Source organism: Mus caroli, chromosome 9, assembly GCF_900094665.2.
Source record: "Mus caroli chromosome 9, CAROLI_EIJ_v1.1, whole genome shotgun sequence".
Taxonomy (NCBI): Eukaryota; Metazoa; Chordata; class Mammalia; order Rodentia; family Muridae; genus Mus; species Mus caroli.
The window spans coordinates 116533219-116544673 of NC_034578.1; the positions used below are offsets into that span (position 1 = coordinate 116533219).

General features: G+C 47.5%; 1 protein-coding gene across 3 annotated transcripts in view; it reads right to left on the reverse strand.

The window, feature by feature from the left end:
* The window catches only part of Ulk4 (unc-51 like kinase 4), a 283269-nt gene that overhangs the window by 167116 nt on the left and 104698 nt on the right, over positions 1–11455 (reverse strand). For all 3 annotated transcript variants that reach the window (XM_021173385.2, XM_021173384.2, XM_021173383.2), the window contains exons 29-30: positions 11242–11386; positions 8110–8202 (exon numbers count right to left, since the gene is read on the reverse strand). In XM_021173385.2, the coding sequence (XP_021029044.1) occupies positions 8110–8202; positions 11242–11386 (238 nt within the window). The remainder of the gene's footprint in view (positions 1–8109; positions 8203–11241; positions 11387–11455) is intronic.

The following is an 11455-nucleotide window of genomic DNA, read 5'->3' on the forward strand; positions in this document are numbered from 1 at the left end:
CTCTCTCTCTCTCTCTCTCTCTCTCTCTCTCTCTCTCTCTCTCTCTCTCTCTCTCTCTCATATAGGCACTGGCGATAGCCCTTAGACATCGGATGCCCTGACACACCTTGAAGGGTTCTCCAGGAACCATCCCCACACAGGTCATTAGCCAAGGGCCTGGCTCACGAGGCACTCGCATCCTGCTGCACTGTGCTGTCTGGGTCTGGAGCACACTCTTTCTAAGCTCCACGTTCATCCTCTTTGTGAACCCTGAGCTCTGCAGCAGGCACCTGTCTCTGGTGGCTCTGTGACTCTATTTCACTCTCTGCAGCAGGGACTATACTCCCAGGGACCCATCGCAGATCACTCATGCCTTAGAGTAAGAAGGCACGCGTTCATGGAACTGGAAAGGCAGATCAGTGTGGTTAAGAGCCTGCACCATTTTTGCAGAGGACAAGGTTCTGTTCCCAGCACCGACACTAGTTTGTGCACCAATGCCTATAACTCCAGCACCAGAGGCTCCAATGCCCTCTTCTGAGGGTGCTACACTCACACAGTGAATGTAAACTCATGCAAACACACACACACACACACACATACACACACACACACACACACACACACACGCATACCACACTATCTATCTATCTCTGTCTGTGTCTCTGTCTCTCTCTCACACACACACATACACACACACACACTTTTTAAATTTAAGTTCTTGGTTTAAAACACAGGTTCACTAACTGTGGTGAGGAGGCCAGGCTTGGGGGTGAGCCAGGCTGGTGAGCTTGGCCTTCACCTTGCCTCAGGGTGGACAAGGATGCCCACTGGCCAAGCTCCTTACCAGCAGCCTGCATTGGTATGACCCATTGGCTGGAAACTGTTGTTAAGCTTTTTAAAGGACTGAAGGACATCAAAGATGACTATTTTTTAATATGTGAAAATTACATGAAATTCAATTTTCAATATTTATGCATAAACATTGCAGGAAAACCCAGCCTGCATGCAGGGCAGTCCACATTGTACACCTGAGGGGTAGGGATGGAGAATACAGCAGAGGACACAGTCATCACGCAGCAAAGTCTGTGAGGTGTGCGGCTTAGGAAGCCTGCTGTCAGTCACAACTCCCCATCTTTATATCCAAGATTTGGGCTATGGTGAGAAACAGGAAAAGGAAAAGCACGTGGGAGCCAAATGTTCCATCAGAAAACCTTGGCTGTTCTCAGGAGGGTTAAAATCGGGGCTGGGACATAGCTGAGCGGAAGCACTTGCCTAGCATATGCACGGTCCAGGTATCACCATGACCACAAGGAAGGGAAAAAAAGTGCTAAGGTCAAAGCAAGGATCCACAGGAAGGGGTGAGCAGAGATGCATTAATGATGCGCTGTCAGCAGACAGAGACACAATCTCGGCTGTAGGAGAGAGCCAGGGAGGGGACATCACAGCATGACCAGAGCATGGCCACACAGTGAGCTACTCACCCATCCAGGTTCCTGAGAGCCAGTGCTGGCCTCTCCATCAATCCAAAGAGAGGGGTGGGGGAAGAAGGAGAGAGAGAGGGGGAAGGGGAGAGGGAGAGGGAGAGACAGAGAGACAGGCAGAGACAGAGATAGAGACAGAGACACTGCTGGCCAGGCTGGTCCCCAGTGCAGATTCTAAACGTGCTCACCCTGAAGTACCAGAGCTTAGACATGGAGACTCTGCCACCGACCTACTCAGGTGCCTCTCGCCTCGGCTCTAATTCTTTCTCCACTGAAACCTAAAGCTCATGGTGGGACCTGAAGGCCAGCTTGGAGCCACATGTCCCTTCATCTGTTCTTCTTCCCATCAATGATTACATCTCCTCTGTCTGTTGGCTGTCATCACACCTGTGTGTGTGTGTGTCTCTGTATGGCAGTGTGTCTGTTTGTGTGTGCCTGTGTGTGTGTATGGCAGTGTGTCTGTTTGTGTGTGCCTGGGTGTGTGTCTGTATATGTGTGTGCATCTGTGTGTGTGTGTGTGTGAATACACTTGCAGTTGCTAGTGTGCATGAGGTCAGATGACAACATCCGGGAGATGGTTCTCTCCCTCCATCCTTTTCTCCCATCCATGTCTGAAGGGATACATCTGGCAGGATCGTGGGTGAAGCTGACTTCACTTCTAACCTGGTCTGCTCTTGGCTTTGAGAGTAGATGTGAGACGATCACTTCATGGTCCTGCAAGTTTCCTCCCTGTGTGACGTGGGCTGAGCCCAGATGCGACAAAGTCAACAAAAATAAAGCATCTTTGTGCTTGTCTAAATATTTTGTATAAGGAATTTTAAAATAATCATCTGTCAGAAGCAATTCAGAAAAGGCTACGGCAAGCAAGTGATGTTTTTTTCGAGATGGCCCACCGTTTTGCATGGCTGTGATGGGTGTGCTCTGAGAGACAAGGTCCTCAGAGACTTCATCCCAGGGTTGCTTCTCACTGCTGATCTGTCTTTCCTGTCACGATTGCACAGCCTAATGGTTCCTAGGCATCAGCCCACCCTATTGAGCACATCTCCTGCAGAATCAATATGAAGATGAACTTTCATGTAATGACGTGGTTTAGATGAATTGATGATTCCATAGTTCCTGATAATGATTTTATAGAATTCCTAAATTGATACAATTTCAAGCCCTCTATAGAATAAAAGCTATAAATAGAGCCCTGTAAACCTTCATGTGTCACTGGCTAATTCCACTAAGAAAAGAAAGCAGGCTTGGAACAAATTTATGATCAAGGAAAGCATTCCTTCTAGGTTAGCTGTGAGACCATTATCTGGTAACTGAAGGTCATATAAACTGGGAATGGACAATTTATTGTAGGTGCAAGGACAGAAAGTAAAATATTAATTTGTTTATCTATATAAAACTTAAAATAATAAGATATAAGGCAGATCATTTGTCTCTATGACATAAAAATTGTTGCTTTAAACTTATAATGAACTTATAGAGCTAGTGATGTTTAGTCAGGTTTAGTCAGGATAATGAATGCTTAGTCAGGTACTAGTGTTAATGGAAAGACATGTAAATGATTCTGCTGTAACTCCTTAAAACCTCATCGATCTATGCCATGAACTGTTACCATAATCTTACTATGAACTTACAGATGTAAAAGTGCTTAGAAAACCATGTGATCAATTATCCGGCTGTAACGGTTCTACCTGATAGCTGTATGAGGTAATATTTTAGAGAAAATACAACAGCTGAGAACAGCAATAAAAGTTGTTGGAGCTTTTCTTGCTCTGCTTCATCCAGAGCGTGTGGTTTTTTCCTACATGCCTGACTTTCTTCTTTTTCCTTTTCCTTTTCCTCTGGCTCACAAAGAGTTAATGAACTCTGCAGAGATGCCCACCAGTCAGAGAGAAAACAGCCCAAGCAACTAACCTCTTTCCTTAATACCCTACTGCTATCAGCAGGAGTTAATCGCCAGAAACCAGCAGCTTTTAGCCACAAAATAGCAAGAGAGCTAAATTGCCAGAGGCCATCAGCTTCTGGCCCCAAGACAGTAAGAGAGAGTTACAGGGCCAGATGTCATCAGCCTCAGATTCTGAATGCTGGGATTGGCCCCAGCAATCAATCGTTTCCTATACTCAAGACAAAACTAAATTTGCTGAGTACACACAGGCTGACAGGCCTTGGAAAACATTAGAAGTCCACAGGGTAGTCAGGGACAGCAAGGCAGCCTGTGAACCAGTTGTCAGCATAATACATCAAAGCAGCACAAAGCCCATTCTTATTAAGACACAAACTGTCTGCCCTAACGTCCTGGGACCATGAGGTAAATCCTTCGGGTGTACAGACCCCTAGCTTCTACCACCAAAGGCTCCAATGCCTGGAGCGGAGATCTCCCACCTCACATGTCCACCCGACGTTTCCACCGATGCATGTGAAAGGTCCCTTGTCTTACGACAGCTCTTGTTTTTTTATGTGAAATTGCTGACACGGAACCACATTGGAACTTGGTCTCTTGGGGATTAGCTAATCCCTGGTTCTGGACATGGTCACTCAGATTTGGTTCCAGAATAAATCATTTCTTATCACCCATGGACCATACGTAAGCCTAGAGGCCACCTGAGGCAGAATGGGCACAGAGATCTAAGGCCAAGTCCAGGCCACACAGTGAGGTCCTCTCTCTAGCAGAGTCGATCGATGAATGAATGAATGAATGAGCGAATGAATGAATCAGTCAGTCAGTCAACAATTGGCAAATGAAGAGTGAGGTAAATAACTTACTACCTTTAACAAATGATTCGGCTATTTTTAGTATTAGCATTTAGAATATTCCTTACTCCTTTAGGATATTATATACCTTCCCATACTGTATACCATAAGTTACCTTTATATTTATATACAGTCTTGTGAAGTATATTAAATCACAGAAAAAACATGTGGACTTTTTTTTAGGTTTTTTTTATTATTATTAATTAGGTATTTTCTTCATTTACATTTCCAATGCTACCCCATAAGTCCATGTGAGGAACATATTCTTAGATAAAGTGAAGGCTGAAGGGGATATGACTCTTTTATTTTCTTTTAAAATTTGTATTTTTTATTTTATGTATATGGATGTTTTGTCTGCAGGTATGTCTGAGTACCATGTGCATGCATGCAGTGCCCAAAGAAGCCCAAAGAAAGCATGGGATCCCTTGAAACTGAAGTTACAGATGGCTGGGAGCCACCATGTGGCTGCTGGGAATTGAACCTGGGTCCTCTGGAAGAGCAGCCTGTGCTCTTAACCACTGGGACAACTCTCCGGTCTCATAGGGCTTGTACTGGATAGTTTTCTATCAACTTGACATATGCTAGAGCTATCATAGAGTGGGGATCCCCAGTTGAGAAAATGCCTCTTAAGAGAGCTATGGGAAAGCCTATAGGACATTTTACCTAATTACTGATTGATGGGGGAGGGTCCTGTGGGCAGTGCCATCCCTGGGCTGGTGATCTGGGTTCTGTAAGAAAGCAGGCTGAGCAGGTCATGAGGGGCAGGTCAGTAAGCAGCACCCTCCATGGCCTCTGCATCAGCTCCTGCCTCCAGGTCCCAGCCTTGCTTGAGTTCCTGTTCTGACTCCTCCTGTGATGAACGGTCCTGTGGAAGTGTAAGCTACATATAGACCTAGACCCTTTCCTCCCCCGTTTGCTTTGGGTCATGGTGTTCCTCTGGAATTCACAAAGACCCACCTGTTTCTGCCTCCAGAATGCTGGGGCTACTGATGAGCGCCACCACACCCAGCCTGCAATGTAGCTCTTATTTTTATTAGGCACAGAGAATAAACACTGAAGAGATTCAATGTTGTGAGTAGTTGGGTGAATGCTAAATGAAATGAAATGAAATCTAGTTTTCATATATGAGTTCAGCAAAGAAGTCACCCAGAGTACACATAAGTGCACATAAGTCTGCAAAGAGCACCAAGGTCGCTTGATAAATCAAAAAAATCAATTATCACGGAGCCAGGGAGTGATAATCTCAATTTTTAAAAATCAACTACCACGATACAAAGCTATACTACTTCAAAACACACACACCTCCCTGCGGGTGTGTGTATGTGTATAAGTGACACAGTCCTAGCTTTTCTGGGCGGGGAGGACAGACTCAGACAGTGAGGGGATGCGGTGGCCAGAGAGCCTGTGGCTTTACTGTTAGACTTTAAGACAGAGATAATATATTCTAACATTTACTTGTTCAGACCAAAACAAAATGCTTCTAAGAATCAGTGCACTGGCTCCCGTTCTTAAATGCTTAGGGGGAAAAACTACAGTGAGCTAACTTCCAAGCCTGGATGTAATCATTTTCAAAACAAGACTGTTCTGAGGAGGCTCTTTATGTTCTCGCTTCTCTAGGGTGGGGAGATTCATCGGAACGGAAGAATTAGAGTCCATAGCACCTGCCTCAGGAGTGAGATCAGCTGTTATTAAATAACAGGACAGAGCAGCAGCTACCTTCCAGGAGGACGTGAGTCTGAGCACAGCCTGCAGGACAGGAAGAGACTTGAGTTCATGGAAGTGAGAGCCGTGCATTCAGCTCCGTGAAAGGGCGCTTGCCTGCCTTTATCCCAGCACAGAAGAAGACAACAATTAATGAACTGGCCAAAGCTTGATGACCTGGACAGACACAGCCATACCAGTCTTGTCCTATATCCTTCTCTTGTTGATAAACACCATAACCAAAGCAACTCGAGTGGGAAAGGGTTAATTCACAACCCATCAAGGAGGGAAGCCAGGGCTGGAATTGGAGCAGGAGCTTGGCTACCTCACCCAGGCCACCTGCTGGGGATGGCAATGCCCACAGAGGGCTGGGACCTCCCACACCAATTAGCAATCAAGAAACGAGAGGCCAAACCTACTCCATCTTGGGACAAGCCTGCATCTTAAAAGAAAAAAAGCCTGTGAACTTGACTTGCAGCTGGACCCACAGCCTGTCCTTGGTCCATACTAAAGAATCACTCCCTACCTACTTCCTAGCAACGGTTAACCAAGGATTAGTCGGATTGTCTCAGATGTACTTTCAGACCATTCATGATTGTTCACGGTCTTGCTCTACAACACCCACCTGTCGGCTTGCAATAGATACTCGCCAGGCCGGACACTCCCTCACTTGCCCCCATTTCCTATAAAACCTTGTCCTGCTGGGGGTTTGAGGCTGCTCCACCTTCCCTTACCATCCTGCTGTGTCAGGATTGGGTTGAAGGTGAGCCCAAGCCCGAGCTTGTAATAAAGAGACCCTAATGCGATTACATTGGAATTGGCTCCTTGGTGGTCTTTTGGGGTTCACAAACACTTCCTGACACAACAGAAACACCCCACAGATGTGCCCACAGGCTAGCAGAATGGAGGCAAGTCTTCATCTGAGGGTCCCACTTCCCACCATTCTAGGTGTGTTGAGGTGTGTTGGTAGCTGACGCTAAGAAAGTTCTCGATTCTCAATGTCTAGGAATGTCACTCTTGAATTTCCACACAACGACATGGCTCTCTTGTTGGAAGAAACGTTAGAACTCCTTTAAGAAGAAAGGTCAGAATGCTCAGTCTGAAGATTCTAACCACTGTGAAAACGCAGCTTCAAAATGGACAAAGGAAAGGGGTGTGGGCTTGGTGCACCTGAGTTGTCATGGCTGGGTACAGTGCGTATCACACTGTCCCCTGCAGAATCAAAATGCCCCAGCAGTGAGTTCCTAAGATGGGGTCTCGGCTGCAGTACTCTGAGCAGACAGAAGCTCTCTGCTGCTCAAAGTCGCTTTAGCTAAGCCAGATGCCACACAGCCCACCAACCTGGCCAGGACTTACCGGCTCCCTCACTGTGAAGCAGGGCACTGGCTGGTGTTCTAAAACCACGTGTGACCTGGACATAGTGGCACACACCTGCAATCTTGACACTGAGGAAGCTGAGGCAGGAGGATTGGTACCATTCGAGGCCAGCCGGGGGGACACAACGAATTAGGACCAGCTTCTACTGCATGATAAGACTGTCTCAGAAAAGAAAAAACAAAATCCACTACACACACACACACACACACACACACACACACACACACACACACTGTCACACGCTCATACACACATAAAATACTGTTATGTGTTGAGGGCTTTTTCCCTTTAAAGTGTTTATCATTCAGGCTGCATGTGTAAGACAGACATGTGTATGTATGTGTACACTTATGTGTGTGCCAGTGTGCTCACACAAGGCCACACATGTCAGTCATAAATAGATGACATCTGCTGTCATCTGTTGTCTGTTGGTCCCAGCTTCTGCTGCCTGTTTCGAAGCAAGGTCTCTCTGCTTTTAAATACGTTCTAGCTAGCTGGCCTGCTGGCATCTGAGGACTCTCCTGTCTCTAGGAACGTAGCGAGTACTGCTCTCACTGTTTACCCAAGCATTGTGTGACTTCTGAGAATCTAACTTATGCCTCCGGCTAGCTCCCTGAGTCCACACTTCCTCAGTTTGAAGTATCACCCATTCCATGGGGTGCAAACTCAAGTAAGGGGTTAAAACGTGTGAACTTGGCCCAACACAGGGTCAGCGACACAAAGTGGGGACTAAATGGTGACCCTCCCCTTGGCAGCTACAAAGCTGGCCTCCCAGTACCTGGTGACCCTGCCCTTGGCAGCTACAACGCTGGCCTCCCAGTACCTGGTGAAAGCGGGGTTGTGTTCCGTCATGGCGACGAGCAGCTTCAGCGCGTAGGCAGGAACGGGGTCAGGCTCCATGAGGATGTGCTCATACCTGAGGAACGAAACCACCGTCACGCCTCAGTCTCCCTCCTCAGACGGCCCGATGTTAGGGAGTGACAGATTGGTACATGCCAACATCTGGCAATGACCACAGCACGCTCACGGATTACTCTTGGTGAAGCCAACGCCCACTGCACAAAGCACGAGGGAAAGCCAGCCAGCGCTGAGCTATGCAGCCAGCAAGAGACCTGGGCATAGGTTGTCCATGCTAGTGTCTCTAGGCCACCCCACATTTGGGTCCTGTGGTGGACATGAGGCCCAGTGTTGCACAGGAGCAGTGGACACGTGGTCAATCACAAGGGGACAGATGCCAGATGAAGAAAGAATTCCATATTCACATTCCCTTTTGCAGGCAAGCACAGACACATGAGGGTTTTGTCTGCTCACTGTAACATTGTGCGTTCTCATGCCCACTCCACCCCACTGTGTGTGTGTGTGAGAGGGTGTGGGTGTGAGTGGGTGTGAGTGTGTGCATGGTGCATGTGTGTGTTTTACTAGAAACGTAAGCCAGGGCCTTGCACTGCTGGACAAGTGTTCCCACACAGGGAACTCTGGCCCAGAATCCTGTGCCTGAAGGAAACAAACTTCCAGACATCTATTGAGCCACAGGAATGGAAATTACAAAGTCTGAGTGACACTTGTTCCTAAGCAATGTTCCTAGAGCCTACAGTGTGTTGTCACTGGAACATCTAAAGCCCAAATGCTTAAAGGAAACAAACGGCTTGCAACCTGTGAGGAGGAGGAGGAGGGAGAGGAGGAGGAGGAGGAGGAGGAGCATGTTCCTCCCCAGATTCTAAAGGATGAAGCCCTAATAATTTATGAAGTCATTATGGCCCTGATGATTTTACAGGTAACAAGAGAATTTTCTTTTTTAATGAAAGGGAAAGAGAGGCCGTGTTTATGTTCCCGAGGAGAGGGACGCCAGGTGTCATTCTGTCATAATGACATGGCAAAACATTTTATCAGCATGATCCTTCCAATGCCAAACACTCATCTGAAAAATGAATACATAAATACACTGGGAAGCTCAAATATATGTTGGCAGTTGTCATAGGTGACTGTCCCGAGGCCTGTTCAGCCCCTGTAATACCTTCCCTGACCGTGAGGTAGGAGCAGGAAACCCTTCGCCTTTACTGTCATTCTCTGCACCTTCCCAGGGCACTGTGTGTCATCTTCTCTGTAGTCCTCATCGATAAATGAGGTTGCAACAGGCTTGGAAGTGCACTCCTCATGTGGAGAATGAGGCCTGGCATCTTGTCTCTGCCAGCCCCTTCGCTTCTGCTGAAGGCCCAGAGAGCAGGCTCTGCCCAGCACCTTTCCTTGGAGCCATCTTGAAAGATTAAAACCCTTCAGGACACACCCACCCCCACTCCACCCTACCCCACACCCCCACTTTGTGAGGCTGCTTATCTGTGAGAATGTCATGGCTGTACCTCATGAGAGAGCCAGATACATCTCAAGGGGGATAAGAAGTCTTTTGGTCTCTCTGGGCACCTGTACTCATCACATATGCACAGTCAACCTTGAGAACATAAGACCATTCTCATCTCTCAGCCACCATTGACGGTGATTTGGGTACTAAACTCCTGAGAGGACCCGATTCATTAAGAAAGGTGACTTGGGCTTAAGCTTCATTAAATACCGTTTCCTTTCAGCAGGAACCTTTAAAATCCAACTCTGTCTTTCCACTGACTAAAAACCAGGATTATTTTCTAGAAGATGTGAGATTTGTCTCCCCAAAGAGGAAACACCCTCTCAGTAGTAAGGAGGGAGCATTACCCAAACCCAACCATCAGAAGACAACGAGAACTGAAGGAAGGGCCGGAACCAACAAGCAAGGGCATGCACACGTGGGTGGATGGACCAACAGACAGACACGAGAACTATAGGACAGAAGTAACCAACAGCTAGTTAGCCTCAGTCCCCTGGACGTGGTGACAGAGTCATCACAGAGAGTCTAAGCATGGGATTTGACAAACATCATGCCCTTTGGTCAGCCAGTTTGTCAGGACCAAAGCCACCTGAAATGTTAGACTTTGATTTTATGTTTCAAAGTGGATCTAGTTCTAGGTAAGGAATTTCAAACTCACCACTGGCAAATTCATAGCATGATTAGACCCGTCTCCTCCTCTGTGGCAATTCCATCTTCCATGCCGCAGACTAAGGGAGGTTTCAGGCAAGGCTGCTATTCCAGAAGGCCTGCTCACCTGAGTGACTGCAGCCCAGCCCTGAGGAAAGCCACAATCTGGCTTTCACGCACAGTAATGCAAAACATACAACCTCGCATTTAATCGTGTAAGATGACCGTATGGGGAGAAGAGGCACTCTTTTTAACAACACTCTGTGAAGGCGTGGTCTGCATGTCTGTAACATCAGCACAAGGATGAGGAGGATCGTCAACTCAAGGTCTGCCTGGCCCACACAGCAAGTTCCAGGAAAGCTTAGGTTACAGAGAGAGACCCTCTCGAGATAAGCAGAAAGTACTCTGTGTTATCCAACGGAGGGTTCTCTACACTATGAGGATCCTACAGAGTCCCCATCCTCCCTGGGAGCTCCTGGGAATCTTAGTGCTCCATCCTTGCTATGTGAGCAACATGGCAACCAGAAGAAAGACCCCCCTCCATGTTCATCACCTAGGCTACCAACTCCCCTCCCCAAGGAGTCTGGGGAAAAGGGCGATTGGCCGTCATCCCTCTTACTTCTGAGTTGTGCCACAAGAAGCCACAATTCCATGTTCCACTAGTCCTGAATCATAACCCTATCCCTACCCCCATCTAGGAACATCTTTCAATTTGTATCAGAGCACTGTACCCAGCAAAAAATGCCCGCCAGAGGCTTGTGAAGAGGGACTGAGACTTCTAGCTTCTCCACAGTGGAATAGCTGTTGTCTGTGTCTAGACCTCTCTAGCATGAGACCATGTGCAAAGAAAGATACAGGGACATCAAGAGCCGAGCCCATCATGGGGCCAGCTGGACAGAAGCTCCCTTGCACAATACACATGCCTGTGCGAGTGGGCAGCATGGTACTTACTGGGGTAGCAGCTCATCTCTGATGAGTGCCAGAAGACTGCTGTCAGAATCGCAGCTGGCCTCTTCGTCGCCCTCCTCCGGCTCCTGGCTCACCAGCAGGGTGGTGGTCTCTGAGAGCAACCTCAAGCTGAAGAGTCTCCACTCCACTGGAATGAAGAAAAAAGTTCCAAGACTGTGAGTCCATACAGAGAGAGAGAGAGAGACAGAGAGAGAGA